The sequence below is a fragment of the Hemiscyllium ocellatum genome, chromosome 13 (assembly GCF_020745735.1).
Source record: "Hemiscyllium ocellatum isolate sHemOce1 chromosome 13, sHemOce1.pat.X.cur, whole genome shotgun sequence".
In the NCBI taxonomy this organism is placed as follows: domain Eukaryota; kingdom Metazoa; phylum Chordata; class Chondrichthyes; order Orectolobiformes; family Hemiscylliidae; genus Hemiscyllium; species Hemiscyllium ocellatum.
In genome coordinates this window covers 58,848,428-58,867,111 of record NC_083413.1, presented here as the reverse complement: position 1 = coordinate 58,867,111, position 18,684 = coordinate 58,848,428, and the positions used below count along the sequence as shown (strand labels likewise).

Below are 18,684 nucleotides of genomic sequence, written 5' to 3'. Positions count from 1 at the left end.
TGGTGGTGTGTGACATATCCAATCCTGGTCCCACCTTACCACATGTTTTCAGAACAACTCGCCATTCAGTAGATATCTGCCAAAAGTCTGCCATCTCTGGCATCCACACCATCTTTAAGAAGCTGCTGTAAACCCAGATGAGCATTGGCACTCTGAAGCAACCCTGCCCATTCACAGAGAATCTTCTTCCATGGAAGATGTGAAAGCTGGAAAGATGGGTCTGTGATTCTCTGATAGGAACCTGAAGGTCCCATTTGGGCATTGGTGCAAAGAAGATGCTTGCAAAATCTTCCCTCACTCACTCTCACAATCTCCCATACAACTAATTCCGCACTGCCTCTGTGCTGTCTAATTAACTGTTTGGAATTCCCCACCACCTTCAGTTCACCAGTGCTAGCGCTAACAGCCCTATGACCCACTTCTATTTCACTCAATTCCTCTCTTTCTCTCATTACGTTGGAAGACAGCCCACACATTGTAGCAAGGGCTTGTATGGGTGGAGACATCAGGCTCCTTATCCCATACAGGGTGAGAGTTCTGAGCATCACAGGAGAAGACTAGAACTGCTCCAGTGATGCCAAACCATCAATATCCCACCAACAAAGTACCATGCTTCGTTTCACTGCAACTTTCACATTAACCCCACTGTCAGCCTCATTCATTGCATACCACTTCTGACCACTGACTATGATGTCTGTTCTCTGTGTCTTCCAGCAACTGCACAGACAAACAGGCAGCTCCCCAAGAAGTCACCTCCTCGACCTCTGAGAACAAGGGCACTGAGTCCTCATAGGAAGCATTAGCAAGAGTCGTACCTGCAGCCCATACCCTCTAACATCTCACTTAATGACAGTTTGCTGTTAATATTAGTGTTCAAAAGCATAAACTAGTGGGCACCTCACTGCAACAGCTCTGCAGCTGGCTAAAGAAGAGATGCCCCCATGTTGCTGGCACTTGGAGGACTGCGAGAGACTGGGCAGATGCTCAGCCTCGGGCAGAAACGGACCCCATGGTGTTAGCAATCACGGACTTCATGTAGATTTGACTTGATTTGATTTATTATTATCACATGAACTGAGATACAGTGAAAAAGTATTATTTTGTGTGCCATCCTGACAAATCATACCTTACATCAGAGTATTGGAACAGATTGCAGAATATGGTGTTACAGAGAAGATGCAGATAAAGGTCAACTCTAATTCATGGAAGGTCTGTTCAAAAGTCTCATAATGTGTTTTCAAACATTTGTATTTTCTGCCTGATGGAAGAGGGTAGAAGAGCATATAACTGAGATGGGAAGGTCTTTGATTATATTGGCTGCTTTCCTGAGGCAGCAGTAAGTGCAGACAAAGTCAAAGGATGCAAGGCTGGTTTATCTGATGGACTGGGCTACATTCATAAGTCTCCATGATTTCTCATGGCATTGGGCAGATCGGTTGCTAAACCAAGCTCTGATGCAGCCAAGAGACGTCCAGGGAGGAGCAGAAGGGACTGACTGATATGGAAGAGCAAATGGCTCTCAATGCCCAGAAGCTGCATCAACGCAGCAGGTCATGTAACCTTCTGACTCGTGTCATGCTCAGGTTGACCACTGCTATACAAAGGCAGGACCAGCACCATCACAGCCTGCTGGAGACATGCGCACACATGGCACCCATCTGCCTCCTCAGGATTGCAGGCACGGTGACAGGGGATGGGGAACCTGTCGAGCAGTCCTTACAAAGTGACAGGGGGAGCCAGCCAGTGGAGGAACCTCACAAGTCTCTGCTCAGGTGGCCAGGTCCTCCACCTCCAACCTGCCTGTGTCCTTCTGACCCATAGAAATTCACATTATCGAGGGTCACATTTCATCTGGCCAGAAGACCCTCTACATCTGACCTGTCCAAGCTGCCCTGGGTCTCTCAAACAAGTCTCCAGGTTTCCTCAACCCAGCTGTGAAACCAGAGAGTACACAAAAAGATAGTGAGAGGGAGAGGAAGAAGAAAACATATTGAGGGCACCCTAGTGGCACAGCTAACAACACTATATTTACTTTGCTCTTTATTATAAATGGCATTTCTTTCACTTCACAGCTGATTGTTTGTCACTCTGTGGAGCCCTAAATGTCATTGTTCCAGCATGAAAGATATTTGCATGGCCATGTATGATTTAACATGACTGATGTCTATGGTGAGAGCCTGCTGCATCATCTGAAAACAAGAAACAAGGCATGCAGAGGCAATGGGTACCATTGGTACTTTTGGCCCTCATCCTACAATATTTCTACCCTTTCTTGATGTCTGTTTCCAAAAGTGTTCTTGTGCATGGTTTGGTTAGCAATGCCTGCAGCAGTGAGGTGCAAAACAAACAGGGAACAATGTAGTCATATTGTCAGAGATTAGGGACCCTTCAGGTTTCTGTCCATTACAGTGCATGGGTCTGTGTGCAACGTTATTTCCCTCTTCAGACACTCCACACCCTTGTTCCCTGGCCACAGAGCTCTGACCACAAGCGGACGGCTGACCATGGCTAATCCCCAGATAAGTATCAGAGGTTGCCCTTGACATACTGTGTTGGAACCCGCTGGTTGTTGGATGCCTCCATGGACTTTGATGAAGATTATTCCCCTAAGACATTGAGCCATCGTTTCCTGCTGGCTGCAGATGCCTTGTGTTTGCCAAGTAAGCTTCTGGCACATTTGAGCAAGTGTGAGACTGATGTAGCACATCGCCATACAACAAGATGTCCATCCCCTTGACTGAAGATTGCTGATCAACAAGGCAAGCTGCCTGATGTGTGAATGCACTAATTAACATGGTAAGACAATGCAAGGACTGGCTGTCATGAGCATGCACTAAAGGAACTAATACCATGACAGTAGCTCTGAGGTGCAGTCTGGTCCAAACATTCAAGAGGGTGCCAGTCCATGCATGCAAAGTGTGTCTGCAGCAGGTTTTCCATTGTTAGTTGTCTGTGTACTCTGCAATGTAAGTCTGTATTTCCAGAGCACACTGCAAGTAAACTTGAGAGATGCCATGATGAAATGAGGGATTGGTGAATGCTGGATGCCTATGCCTGTGGACAATGTTTGCATGTAGCTGGTGCCCGTAGATCATGCCCTGAGATGCTATTTGGTTCTAAGCAACATGGAGGATGGTCACAGTGAACTGAATTCGCTAAGTACCCATCCTGATTTTCCTCAATATCTTGTTCATTTGGTAAGATAGAAAGCTGAATATTAATAAGGTAAATTGTGCCATTTACGAGACACTTAACTAACAATAATCCCACTTAATTGGATTCTGGCCTCTGCTGCTGAGTGAGAAACATGCCATGCCACTTGTGGAAAGCATAAAAGGTGGAAGGAGATCCTCCCGAAGTTAAGGTTGGCCTCGTTGGATTTCTCATCCAATTCTGCTACTAATCTCACCATTGCCAACGTCACTCAGGCCCCTATAAGATTCTACCTATTGACTTTCAAATTGTATGATACAGGCTTACTGAGAACAGTCGCTGTGCCAGAACAGACATGCACAAGGCTCACCAGATATTTATGTCCGACCAGAGCTGCAGCAATGTGTGTGAGCCCCCAGGCAAGTTGTTAGTAAATACAGGCTTTAACTTCATCAGGCAGCTCATGGACAAGCAGGGAAAAGTTCAGGAGGAAGTGGCAGTGTGATGATCAATAGTAGAGTGTGAGGTGGATGGGGGAAGAGAGGATAGGCAATGATTGCAAATAAGAGGGGGATAGTGCCTATGATGGAAAGTAATGGCTGCCAGTGCTGCATGGCCTATGCTTCATTTTGATTCCATATGAATTGTTGAACTAGGCCATCGTTTAAGCCACAAATAGAAATGATTCTCCAGATCATAAGTGGGCCAAAATCACAGCAGCTCAGCTTTAGAAAGAACCTTCATGATATGCTGCTCCATGTTTGCACAAGCAAAGGAATGAATATTTGTTTTTGGTGTTTGACACCTTGTAAAACCCCAGATGTGCCTTTTGGTGTTTGCATCAAGATGACTGGCAGTGTACTGCTGACAAACTATGTGCAGCATATGCCATTTACCATATTGTTTTTATGACTAGTAAATTTAAAATCTGTTAGCTGCCTATTACAAGAGGAACTAATTCCTCTATCTATTGCATGCAACAAAATTGCCTTTTTTGGCACACTTAATGTGCAGAGGAAGTTGCCATTTCAAGGGGCAAAATTTGAGCTTCCCACTCTGTTATTTTTCCCCTTTATTCTTTTATGAGATGTGGGTGCCACTGTCATATTCAGCATTTTTGCCCATCCCCAATTGCCCCCAAGCTGGGTGTCTTGGTAGACCATTTTGGAGGGAATTCAGAGTCAACCTCATTGTTCTTGGTCTGGAGTCACATGTAGGCCAACCGAGTAAAGATGGAAGATTTCCTTCCTTAAAAGGCATTCGTAAATCAGATGGCTTTGACAACAATCAATGACAGTTGCATGTTCACCGCTGCTCAAGATAATTTTAAAGTCTGGATTTTATCAGCTGAGTTTAAATTCAGCCAGCAGAAGGGAATTGAACCCAGGTTACCAGGATGGGCTTTGGATTGTCCTAATGTCCAGTGACATTACCATTATACCACAGCATCATCCTGGAGCAGGGCAATTCCACCTGCAGGCAGCGTATGGTCAAACAGATTGTCCAGTCAGCATCCAAGATAAAGGCAGAATGGTTAGATACTTGGATTAGATTAGATTACTTACAGTGTGGAAACAGGCCCTTTGGCCCAACAAGCCCACACCGACCCGCCGAAGCGCAACCTACCCATACCCCTTACCTAACACTACGGGCAATTTAGCATGGCCAATTCACCTGACCCGCACATCTTTGGACTGTGGGAGGAAACCGGAGCACCCGGAGGAAACCCACGCAGACACGGGGAGAACATGCAAACTCCACACAGTCACCTGAGGCGGGAATTGAACCCAGATCCCTGGCGCTATGAGGCAGCAGTGCTAACCACTGTGCCACCGTGCCGCATTCAGTGTGGCATTCAGTGACAGACCATACTCCAGCAAAGCCCAAGTAGCTCTCTCTGCCTGCTGGGTGTAGGAACAACCATAGATTTGTCCTATAGAGGAATTTGCTCCTGATCCCCACACCCTGCCCCACATCTGGCTGCAAGATCCAATTTAAAATAAAAATAATTTGACAAGAATACTGGAGCGAGGGTCCCTTTATTTGAAGAGACCGTTCCTTCCTGTCCTACTGCTGCTCCTTGAAAGCTGCAAGACGTCTGAGTGGCCTTCTAGCTTTGAGAACCTGCTGTCCTTAATTAGATGGTGAGCCCATCTTCAAGTCAGTTAAAGGGATATTGCTGTGAAATCAGGCTCAGTGACTGTGTCTCCCAGGAGGCAGATTTCTGGATTCAAAAACAATCCCAACCTCAGTTTCCTCCCTGGAGGGAAAATCCCATCCAAGGTGTCGGACAATACTGAATTGTTTTGCTGAATTACAAAACACAAATTCCATGTGGAGTTATACACAGCTGTTGTGTTCATCAAGAGCCTTAATTAGCTGCCTTTTTAACAGAAATGTAAGAAAACTTTGGTAAATATCACAAGAAATATATCATTAGTTGATCTGTGGTATTCGACTGATTAAAGAACAGAATAATTTTGAAATAGCTGATTTCCACTTATTCAGTTTACACAAAGCACAATGTTTTAAAAATATGCAGCTGAATTTTATAAATTGACAAGATCGTCACAAACCTGAAGATGAGATCTGACTATTGATTTTCCTTTCGTAAATTCAAAGTTCCTTCTCATAAAGAGATAGAGCAAGGCGCAAGCTTCACTTTGAGTTGAACTTGACCTGTGGTTGCAACATTTTAGGATTTCATGGCAGAGCATGCCACAGAGCTCTGCACGACCTTGAAAAAAAGCTGAAGGGAACTGGTGAGAAATAGAAGGTATGAAATCTTTTAGTACTGCACGAGTGTCATTAAATAACATCATATATTTTCAAAATTAACAGGATACTTCAACCGTGCCATTAGAACAGATTTGACAATGCACAAATTTTTGATCCATGACATGTATTGAGATCACTTGCATTGCTACAAATTGACTATAAATGGGTTCCTACATTCAAAAATAGTTCAATATAATCCAATTCAAAATGTTTAAGAGTGTCAGAGTTGCAGACTGGATAGTGTGGATATATCCAGTGTGGATAGTTAGCATACAAATAAAACTTCAAGTAATTTAAATAATTTCAAGATGGTTTAGAATGAATGACTGAATTGGCAGTTGCAATATAATATGGATAAGTGTGTAGTCATCAATTAGTTGGAAAAAACAGAAAGGCCGTGTATTATTTAAATTGTGATAGTTAGGGAACATTGATGTGCAGAGGGACCTATGTGTCTTTGTACACTAGTGACTGAAAGCAAGCATGCAGGTGCAGCTTGCAGTTAGGAAGGTAAACAGTATGGCTGCCTTCATTGCAACTGGGTTTGTGTATGTGAGCAAGGAAGTCTTACTGCACTTGTACAGGGTCTTGGTGAGACAACACCTGGCATACTGTGTGCAACCTTTGTCTTCTTATACACAAGTAAGGATATCATTGCATTACAAGCAATTCAGAGGATATTCACTGAACTGCCTTCCTGGAATGGGTGGGTTACATTACTAGGACCTGATGGAATGCATTTTTACAGAAATAATGGATGTGCTAGTAGCAATCTTCCAGGAATCCCTTGATTCTGGAAAAGTCCCAGAAGATTGGAAAATTGACACTGCAAAAATTTTATTTGAAAAGAGAAAGAGACAAAAAACAAGTAATTATAGGCTAGTTGGCTTAATGTCTGTTAAGGGGAAAGTGTAAGAGTCTATAGAAAGAGAGTGACAGTAGAGCATTTAGAAATACAGCAAACTTTGTTTTATCCAGCACCTTATGAACCAGCACTCCCAATGAACCAGCAAAACTAATACACCTGAAATATTGGAAATTTACTGTGTTATCATGATCTCCATGATGTCCAAGTAGTCAGTTGAGGGTGCATGGGAGAAGGCTCTCTTCCAGTAAGTTTTACTTAAAGCAAAATACATTATTATTTAAGTGATCTACGTCATTAATAAAGTATAACAGTACCCCCCTGCATTACCTATTATTTAGTGTGTGTTTTTGCATTGATTATATGGTCCTCTTGATCAACCAGAACATTTAATCAACCTGTACTGTATATTGCTGGTCCCATAGGCGCCGATTAATTACAAGCTTGCTGTACATAGCATGATTAAGTACTGTGAGGTCTAGAAGAATGGAAGGTGATCTAACTAAAATATTTAAAATTGGGACTTGACAGGGTAGAAAGGGGTGGAGGTGCACAGTTTAAAAATTAGAACTCTCTTTTAAAACTGAGATATTTTCTGTCAGAAGACCATCAGCCAGTGGAACATTTTTAACAGAGAGCAGAATAAAGTTGCTCCAGTGAATACAATCAATGCTGCATTAAGTAGGTACTTTTGATCAATAAGTAAGTGAAGGATTATCGGGGATGGACAGGAGAGTTGTGCTGAGGCCACATCTGATCATTCGTGACCTTAATGAATGGCAGTGCACGAGGTTTAGTCGCCAAATGAGCTTTGCTGACTTCTAGTTCTTACGCTGTGGTGTTTTATTAGGAGTTGTTTTTAAATAGCTTGAGTAGATCTCTGTGAAATTAATTTCGGCAAGCTGAGGAAATAACATTCATGTAAGGTGGCATTGTGCTAATCTTCTGTAAATATTCCAGCAGAACCACTGGCTCACAGTTAGTAAAACACTTTTTAAAGTCATTTGTGAGATGTGGTCATTGCTGGTTAGCTAAGCATCATTCACCACTCTTAACTGCCCTTGAGAAGGTGGTGCTGAGCTGCCTTTATGTAAGATTGAAGTCCATGGGTTTAGTTAGATGCACAATGCTGTTAGAGATGGAGTCCAGGAGTCTGAACCATCAAAACTGTTGAAATTGTTACATGGTATTTTGGGATTTCCGTTGAAATTTTCATGTTATAAAATGGACAGAGTAACAAAATTTAATGAACACTGTAAACTAGAATCTTGATATAATCATCCATATAGGTATATAATTTATAGATATTACTTTTTTCAAGTCTGGAGATAAAGCAAGATGGAAAGCAGGCTGATGAAAGATTGGTTTTGGAGTTAGGGATATCTGATTTAGGATTTAACAACACTCAGATTGGGGCAGCTGGAAGTCGGATCAAAATCATCATCAAACCAAGAGGTTGCTGAAGCAGAACACAAAATGTACCCTGCACATTATTGCATCATTTTAATTACTTATTCTCATTGCTATATTGTCAGAAGGTGTGATAATTTAATGGTTCACCCATTGGATGCAAACAATAATGCAGAATATTTTGTTATTTAACACTATTTACTGCACCTTGGAAACAAATAGTCGAAGAGCTGAAAACACATGTTTCAAAGTAGCTGATGACTGATTAACTTGCAGGAACAGCAAATAGGTGTCAAAAACTCTCTTCATTGTGGAATTCTGTCCATCATCCTGTTGCAATTGTTTCTGCAAAATCCGATTTAAAAATGATTAATTCCTGTGTATTAATAAAAATCACAAGTTCTGCAGACTACCTCCTACACTCTCATTATGATTCAAACTGGATATTCTAGGTTCCGATGTTTATTCCTGGAAGAACGGGAGGACTTAGGAGAATTCCAACTCCATTAATCTGACCTTTACAAATGGCCACCTTCATTCCCAATTTTCAGACTGAGCCAGGATTGGGGGCTAGATTGGAAGTTGAATTGGGGTGACCCTTGGCAGAGCAGAGAACACTGTTGCAGTCTGAGGTGATCTGGGTGGCAAGCTTGCCTGGAGCCATTAGCTCTGTGCCCAAAAGTTAAAATAAAAGAATAAAACATAAGAAATTCCTCCAGCTCTCATCTCTCTCACCATTTCCTTACCCCAGCACTCTCTACGCTCCTAATGACCTCTATATATCCCTCATTGACCCCCAAACCCCCTATAAAACTTTACCTCCTCTATCCATCCCTCATGGTCAATTACAGTCCCTATACAGATTTAGCACCAAGCCATGTCAACCCATGGCTCCACCCACTTAACATGCCAACTCATTTAATATCCACTAGACCCCATGTACATACAAAACAGTGTTCCATTACCTACATTCCTATATTGCTAACTGTCTTGAACAAATCACTCTAATTCATAAAAAACACGTTTTGATGGTTCCTGGTAGATTTGCAACTTACTGAAGATCTTGAGATTTTTTCATAGATTTAATAGCTCCAAGAAATTTCTGCATCTTTCCGGCACAATCCTCCCCAGTGTTAAGAATCATTAAAAAATACCTGATGACCTCACCAAAGTGTACCAGCACCCCTCCCCAGAGATATCTCAAGACCATATCCACTGGAGTGTATTACCTAGTCAAAGAAGTACCTGAGCAATCCAAACAAATCATAAAAGTTCAGGAGTCTTAGCTGGTCTTATGCCTATGCTTTGGGTTTCATACTACAGGAAACCAAAATTTCACATCAGTGCAGGAAGCTGATGACTTAAATGGCTACTGCTTCAGTAAAGTGGACATGACCTCAGACCTGGCATGACCCCAATCCTGCTCCTATTGGAATCAGAATAACGCGTTTAGGACTAGGACAAGATCACTTCTACCATTTTCACCACTTTGGCAAATAGTTCCAATGTGTTGGAAGTTTGGGCCTAAGAAGAGAAAACTCCAGCACTTATTTTTTTAAAAAAGCTATGTTATCCAACATTTGAACTTACACAACATATTTTCTACCTTACTTCATCATCAGCCATTTTAATTTCATTATAAAGTAAAAATTAATCATTGTCACTGTAAGGCAACTGTTCATAGGTGTTCTTGGAACCTACAAGGAACTGTCATATTTTAATAGAAAAGAATATAAATATGTGAATACAATGTTGCAGTTTTTACAAAAGAATATTTGGGACAATCTAAAATGTAAAATTTTCCAAAAATCCTAACAATTACAAATTTCACTGTGGATTTGCAATCAGGACAATCAAAGGCATTGGATTACACTCCGTTAGTACTTAGTTAACAGTATCTGTAGTGCTTTAATGCAATCTCAAATTCATACATCAATGTATTTTGTCAGTAAAAGAAAAATCAATATTGTCATAAGTACCTGATGGGCCTGAGTAAAAAGACAGATGATCTCCAGCACTGTAATGCCAACTTCTGTTGCGATATTTGCTTCTACATCTATAAGCAGCAAGGTATCCATATCAGTTGGAGAACCATCTAAATGAACATAATGGCAAAGGCAGTCAGTTATTAAGCCAAACTGAGTCGGTACAAAGTTAGTGTCAATTTTTGTTCTAAAAGATGTGCATTGACAGTACTGTATATGAAACTCATTTTTGAAAACCACTAAGTGGCAGCACATGTCAAATACAGGCCAATAATACAATTTGGGTGATTTTGTAATCCATTTTGTTGCTTACAATTACTCCACACTAGAAATTTAGGTTGAAAACAATGAACTGAATTTGAATTTAAGTCTAAAACCAGTCTGCCTATTGCACTTCACATATAATTATGAGATAATAAAATGTGATCAAAATATAATGTGAATTATACACATCATCTAGAATCTATTTACAGAGGAAACGATTATCCGAATACCAATTATCCGAAAATCGGATTATCCGAAGGAGATCTCGAGATCCCAATAGAAACATTACATCCGTCAGTGATCATGTCTTTTGTTTACAGTGATTAAACAGGCACCGTCTCCAAATGACTGACCTCCTGCCTGCTCTCTCTACCCACACTTTCCCTGGAGTTCTACAGAGGGGTGTACCCTAACCCCTCCCTTCCCCTTCCCAGGAATAATCTCTCCAACATTGTCCCGTACAGGGCAAACATGGAAACTGTCAAAATATTGCAGTAAAAAGTTGTGTGTGTGGCTGTGTCTGTGTGTGTGCTAGTTGGAAACTTACCCCACAAAGGTAGTGGCAGCTACAGTCTTGTTGTCGGTGTATAGTCCAGCTGCCCTGAAGAGGGGCCGGGGGGGGGAATGGGTGGCGGTGAGGGGGCTGTGGTGTGGGTGGGAGATCATATGCTTTGTGCTGGGGGCCAGGTTGGACAGGAGGAGGGGAATGGGGGGGGGGGGGTGGTTTTGGGGGCGGGATCTCACGCGCTATGCGCTGCTGCAGTCTCCTGAATAGGGAGCAGACTTTAAAAACACCAAGCCCCAGAGGAAAGGCATTTAATCGATTTTCCGAATAATCGATTATCCTAACGAAATAGATTAGATTCCCTACAGTCTGGAAACAGGCCCTTCGGCACAACCAATCCACACCAACCCTCCGAAGAATAACGCACCCAGACCCATTTCCCTCTGACTAATGCACCTAACACTATGGACAATTTAGCACGGCCAATTCACCTGACCTGCACATCTTTGGACTGTGGGAGGAAACCGGAGCACCCGGAGGAAATCCACGCAAACACGGGGAAAATGTGAAAACTCCACACAGTCAGTTGCCTGAGGCTGGAATCGATCCTGGGACCCTGGTACTGTGAGGCAGCAGTGCTAACCACAGAGCCACCGTGAGATAGTGCCCACCCATCACATTCGGATAATTGAGTTTCCACTGTACATGCTTCACGACTAATTTTTAAATAAGGCAGAGTCCAGGAATGTAAGAGATTGGTGTCTTTCTGATAATGCCAAAAATTAAGATCTCTCAAGTGCTCAGTCCCTAAAATACCTATCCAATTCTCTATTCACTACTTCTCTAGGACTCGAATCCTTAGTTACATCACCCTCCCCATAATCTACATTTTCACTCTTCTATGTTTCAGCCAATTTTCAAGCTTGTGGCAATTTTGAACAGTTTATTAGGTTTCAACTGATCTCTTCCTTCAACCTCTTAGAAACCCCAGTGTGTGTGTGTGCGTGCACACCATCAGTTCTCCAACTTTTCTTTGTTGTGCATTCTAGGATCTGCAGCTGCCCTTATCACACGCTTCAGAACCCTTCTCCTGCACACCTCAACGTTTCTGCACTACTTCGCACTTCTGCACTACTTTAAAATATTTTTCTTTTGAACATACCTTTAGCTAAGTCCAAAATACCTCCTCCTTCAAACTTGCAGTGTGTCACATGATTAACCATGAAATTGAAAGGACTGGACACAACCAATATAATATGCAAAGCTGCTGCAACCAGCTTAAGCTGATCAGTTCAGCGTAGGGAATGTAGAGTTAATGTTATCACCATTAATCGTTAATCCTGATGTATGATGCATATTGAGATATTTTACACTTTACAAGCCATATACAGTTTCACATTATGGATTTTTAAGCTTTGAGTGATTTTGCTAACATTTTGTCAGTGTATCTAAAGATCAATTCAACACAATTTCTATTTTTTAAGAGGATGCGCAAAGCAATATATCATCTGTAAAAAGAATGAATACTCAATGTTAATATTTTTAAAAACATACTGGACATTATGTTGGAAGCATCCATCATTTGTAAGAGTTTGGGGTTTGAAAGTGCATTCTTTCCACGTATTATAGGCATTGTCTGGGACCTTCCGTGTCTATGTCCATCATGACCTGAATGTATCCTGACAAATAAAAAGGCATAATATAAAATACAAAAGCTTCAGTTTTTAAAGTTCCTGTTGCTTTACTGAGTTATTTTGTTTAAATCAAATTAAAACAGTTACTAAAGTTGAAACTTCACTGCTTTGGGAAAACAATATTATTTCCTCCAGTTTGTATATTTCAGTTAAACTTTTCAGATTTTCTGCAAGCACATCGACAGAAATACTTGAAGTACCGGGTGACAAATATATCGTCATTCTCTATTGTATAGATAAATATTAATTGGAGTAATTGTGTTATTCACAGCACTGATTTGTAATAGGTTAAAGTTGAGACCTGTAGCGTGTTACATGATTAAACACGACATCAAGAACACTGGATACATATCAATACAATAACTTAATTGCTGCAACCAACTTAAACTGATCATTTTAGCATAAAACATTCCAGAGGTACATGTTATCGCCATCAATAGGTAACAGACACAATAGGAATGTTGCCTTTTAACTGACACTCATGGCGCCACCAAATCAATTGTATCAGTTGTTTACTCAGCTGATTACATTCCAATGATAGGTCAATAAAATAGATTGGACACTATTTATTTGAATTTATTGATAGGAGTTACCATTGAGAGAGAAGCCCAGTACTTTGATGAGTTGGGTTAGATCCTTTCAGAGTTCCATTCCCCTGGCTAACTTGTGCGAGTTTAGCTGCAGCCGCTAATTTTCTGTTTCAAATAAACACAAGGTAAGATGATTACAGCTGTATATAGTAAGCTAGAGAAAAAAACATCAAAGTCCAGAATAGCTGTTGAACATGGGTGATTTGGAATTGAACATGGAGGTAGGTTGTGAAAATCTTATAGCGTCAGAAGTTAATTGCTTTTAATAAAAACGTGTGTAAGAATTTAAGAAAAATGTAAATGCACATCAGGCCAGTTATCATGTTATAGGAATACTTTGAGAATATGATTTGTCATGAAATAAAGCTTCGCAACTTTTATCATAACATATCATTAAATATGTATTCTTTTCCATACTCCTGACTTGGCCCTGTCAGATCAGGGAGTGTATACATGTGCAGAACACAGACATAACTGGCTTAGCCATTCATCACTAGATCTGGTTGACCATACCAAAACCATGAGGCATCAAACTTCTCAGTCAAAATCTCCCATAATTCCATGATTAATCTGGACAGCAAAAGATATCTCCCTGTTTCTGTTTTCTACTATTAACCATCTCCTCTAACACCGCACCCCATCCCTTCTGTCCCGGACTGCAATATCAAATACAAAGAGCTCACAGGATTGTGCTTCACTAAGAATGTTGTGCTCAGTAGTTCCTTCTAATGATAATTTTGTAAAACAGGAATAGGCCATTCGGCCCTTTGAGTCTGCTTTGCCATTCAATATGATCATGGTTGACCTTCCAATTCAATGCTCTGTTCCTACTCTTTGATCCTGTTAGCCTTAAGAACTGTATCCAATACCTTCTTGAAAACATTCTTCTTTTCAAATTTATTCATGGGATGTGGGTGCCATTGACTGGAACAGTATTTATTGTCCATTCTTAATTGCCCTTGAAAGAGTGGTGGTGTGCCTGTATTCCATTTGATGTGGGTGCACACACAATGCTGCTAGGGAGGGAATTCTAGGACTTTGACTCAGCAACAGTAAATAGACAGCAGTATATTTCAAGTCAGGTTAGTAAGTGGTTCGGAATGGGACTTGCTAGTGGTGGTGTTCACATGGCCCTTGTTATTATAAAGAAGTGATCATGGATGGCACTGTCTAACAAGGTGAATTCCTGCAGTGCATCTTATCTGTTGTACACATTGCTGCAACTGAGCCGCGGTGGTGGAGTGAATGAATGTTTGTGGGTGTGATGTCATTCAAGCAGGCTGCTTTATCTTGGAATGATGTTAAGGTCTTGAGTGGTATTGGAGCTGCCCACATTCAGGTAAGTGGGGAATATGCCATCATGTCTTTTGCCTTGTAGATGATGGACAGGTTTTAGGAAAGTCAGGAGATGAATTATTCACTGCAGTATGCCGAGCCTCTGATCTGCTTTTGTAGCCACAACTAGTTTCCGGCCAATGGTAATTCACAGGTCCTTCCCAAGCCCTTTGCAGTTTCAGTCTTTCTCTTCAGTAACTGAGGATTTGCTGATGCTACTTGTAAAATCTGTCTGGCTGAGGCTAACTATGAAGCACAGAACAAGATTTGAATGATTAAGTTATGCATTGTACCAACTCCTGGTCCTTACATGAAGCCAAAAGCAAGTGATTCAAAAGTGACACATTCTGAAATTGTCTGACAATTCCTCAGGTTAAAAATCCTCCCTTTTGTTTTCAAACTTTCCTAGGGCATACCTTCTTGCTACCAGCTCATTCTCCATTCCAACAACTCTGAGATCTCTGCACACTTCTCTATCTGGCCAATACTGCATTCCCAATGATCATTGCGTCACTATTGGTACCATGCCTTCAAGTGCCTTGGCCCTACGCTCTGGAATTCCTTCATTAAACTTATCCATCTTGCTACCTCTCTCTCTTATTTGATCCTTCAAGCCTATTGTTTTTCCAACTGATCATCAGTTTGAATCTCTTCATTTGGTTGAAGCATAAGATTTTATTTGATCATGAACCTGTGAAATGCCTTGGAACATTTCATTATGTTGAAAGTACTATATAAAGGCAGCTTTTAATTGTTCTCCCTCAAACTCTTGGTATTGCAAAGATCATTACCTTGCCACGTGCCTCTTTCCTAGAAATCGGAAATGTTGAATACAAACTCTGAAAGAAACAAACAAAAAAGTTGTAAGTATACTTGATATTATGTAAATGAATGGCCTGATGTTTTCATTTGGTGATTTCTTTTGGAAACAAAGTGTTAGGTTAAGGATCTGGCACGGAAGAAGAAACAAATGGATCCCGATGGACAGGATCTCTGGCTGTTACCATTGATGAGGTCAGTGCCATTTAATTTACAGCAGCACCTTATAATGTTCAGCATTGAATGCAGCAATTAATTTGCTTACATCCCCATTGAACAGCCAGGAATCACTTTTTCTAAAATAAATTGAATACTTTTTTCTTCAAAACATCTAACAGAATTAAAATAATTAGATCGTGCATTTAGCCTTTTCTAATATATATGAATGTAGAAAATTGTATAGAATAAAAAGTAATAACACTTTAAATATTGAGACATTTAAATTCCATTGACTTCAATTACTTATTTAACACTCCCAGATAATGACTAAATATGATGGGGATTTGACCATGTCAGCATAGGTTGGGGTTGGATGCAGAATTGAGGGGCTGGTGGACTCATAAATGCAGTATGTGGCCTGTCCACCACTAACCTACCTCCCATTTTCTCACAGGCAGTGGATGGCCTGAACCACTGCCACTGGGATTTTATCTGCAGCAGGGAGAAGGGCCTACACTACATGGGCAGCCTGGTAGTCTTTATCAGGGTTGTTGATGTTGGGCAACATGAGGTTGGGTTGGTAGAGGAGACCTCCTTTGGGATTCCCTGTGTCAGTTGGAGGCATTGAGTCACAAAGTCATACCCTCTCCCATTGACCAATAAATCCCCACATCATTCACCCTGTTCACTGGAGCATGCTAGCTAGGCTTTACTAATACCCTGGACTTAGAAGAAATTTGGCCTACATTAGCTCCTCCTTTCTGGAGGCTGTCTGTACTTGCAGCAGTGGCCATCACCTCTGCTGAAAACATAGAGCTGCTGGCCAACCAGATGAAAGAGGCAGGCGGAATTCTAACCCTTAGCTGACTAATGCCTTGCCAATGATAACATAGCTGTGGGGCTGTGATATTGGTGGGGTTACATTTCCTAATGAGTCCTTGGGTGGCTGGATGAGAAAACTTCCCCACCTAAAAATATTGCCCATGGAATTTTATCCCCATCTGATTTGCCACTTCACTGCACAGCATTCCTTAATAAACAAGTGGAACGTAGCAAACATTAACAATTGAAGTTCTGTAAACATGAGATTTTTCTCCTTTTCTACAGAAGTGTTCTTAACCTCTCCTTAATATTGACAGGGAGAAGACCTCAGACTAGTCATAGAGAGACTGAAGAAACAGGTCTCATCCCATTGACATAGTAAGTTGATACATCAATGTAGTACGAAAGCATGCCATTTCTGATTTTATTTTATTGCATGGCTGTAATGCTAGACATATTTGTAATACTATCTTTGTACATTTTCAATCTGACAGTTTTTTTGGGATCACATCACCAAGAAACAAACAACTGAATAGTTTCTACTTACTCTAAAATATTGAAGAAATCCATTAGTTCCGAGTATGGTGCTTTGCACCAGTAGGCTTTAAGAATCACTGTAAAGAAACAGGTAACTTTATTATAAGTTTGCAGATGACAACAAAATTGGATCATCTCAGAGTACAATGGGATCTTAATCAGATGGCCAATGGGATGAGGAGCAGCAGATGGAGTTTAATTTTGATAAGTGTGAGGTGTTGCATTTTGGAACAGCAAATCAGGGCTGGACTTATGAGGTTAATGATGAGGTACTGGGGAGTGTTGACTAAGAAAGAGACCTTGGAGCGCAGGTTCATAGTTCCTTGAAGGTAGTAAAGAAGGTGCTTGATATATTTGCCTTTATTGGTCAGTGCATTGAGTATAGGAGTTGTGAGGTCATGTTGGGCTGTACAGGACTATGGTTAGACCACTATGGAACACCGCATGCAATTATGTTCTCCTTGCTACAGGAAAGATTTTGTTAAACTTGAAGGGGTGGGGAAAAGAATTACAAAGATAGTTCCAGGGTTGCAGGGTTTCAGCTATAGGGAGAGGCTGGGGCTACTTTCTCTGGAGTGTCAGAGGCTGATGGGTGACCTTATAGCAGTTTATAAAATTACGAGGGACATGAATAGGGTAAATTGCCAAATTTTTTTTCCCCCAGGGTGTGGGAGTCCAAACTAGAGATCATAGGTTTAAGGAGCGAGGGGAAAGATTTAAAAGGGGACCTAAGGGGTAACTTTTTTACGCAGATGGTGTGCATGTACAGAATGAGCTGCCAGAGAAAGTAGTGGGAACTAATACAATTACACCATTTAAAAGGCATGTGGATGGGTACATGAATAGGAAGGGTTTAGAAGGATATGACTGGAATGCTGACAAATGGGACTGAATTAATTTAGAATAATTGGTCGGCATGGACAAGTTATACCACAGGGTCTGTTTGTGTGCGGTACAATTCTATATCTCCATGACTCTGTTATGATACCTGTACAACCTCCAGTCAATAACCATTGACATTGATGTTTTAAATTTTTTTAAAGAATTGATTGCTATTTCAGTGTTTAATCTTTTAGGTGACTGTAAAACTTTGCTCTTCAGACAAAGGCATTTAGTATTTTAAATAGATTTTAATGGTGTAACACCATACAAAAAAGTTTACTTAGAGCCTGGGTGCCCCCAGTAATGTAAGAAATTACCTTTCTCCCTTTTCGCCAAGAGAAAGCAATCTCATAAATGTCAAACATAATATAAAAATACTACATTTAAACAACAGCACCAAATTAAGTAATTAGTGATTATCAGACCAACAAAGGGGAGTCAGTTTTCCAATCCTCTGGGGCATGATGTCAGGAAGAAGAGTCTTACCTTCAGAAACGGTTTTCATAATGTGAAGGAAACACGTAAGCAGACTTCTCATTTCAGCTTGATCTAATTTGTCAAATCGAATAGCTGAGCCAATTAAAGACAACGGTCTTGAGTGAGTCTGGGGAGAAAAACAAACATTGTCACTGAAGACGTATGTGATTAAACTGATGCATGATTGGGTTATATTGTTCTTCTGTGACAGATTCTTAAATCACTCTTTAACTATCACACTTTCTTTAAAAAAAGTAATTAACAGACATCTAGCTTTTCTAACAGAAGTGCACACTAATTATTTTACTTGCTGCCACAACAAGTTGTGATTTATTCGAGGGTTACTCTTACAAGCTTGCTGTATGTTTCTTTTAGCATTTGTGTTCTTTGGATGTAGTTTGCTCATTGA

General features: G+C 40.8%; 1 protein-coding gene across 4 annotated transcripts in view; it reads right to left on the bottom strand.

Moving 5' to 3' along the window:
* The window catches only part of dock10 (dedicator of cytokinesis 10), a 341,361-nt gene that overhangs the window by 64,165 nt on the left and 258,512 nt on the right, over positions 1-18,684 (bottom strand). For all 4 annotated transcript variants that reach the window (XM_060834855.1, XM_060834853.1, XM_060834857.1 and 1 more), the window contains exons 35-42: positions 18,285-18,402; positions 16,927-16,993; positions 15,371-15,418; positions 13,248-13,349; positions 12,515-12,639; positions 10,186-10,301; positions 8,414-8,551; positions 5,730-5,912 (exon numbers count right to left, since the gene is read on the bottom strand). In XM_060834855.1, the coding sequence (XP_060690838.1) occupies positions 5,730-5,912; positions 8,414-8,551; positions 10,186-10,301; positions 12,515-12,639; positions 13,248-13,349; positions 15,371-15,418; positions 16,927-16,993; positions 18,285-18,402 (897 nt within the window). The remainder of the gene's footprint in view (positions 1-5,729; positions 5,913-8,413; positions 8,552-10,185; positions 10,302-12,514; positions 12,640-13,247; positions 13,350-15,370; positions 15,419-16,926; positions 16,994-18,284; positions 18,403-18,684) is intronic.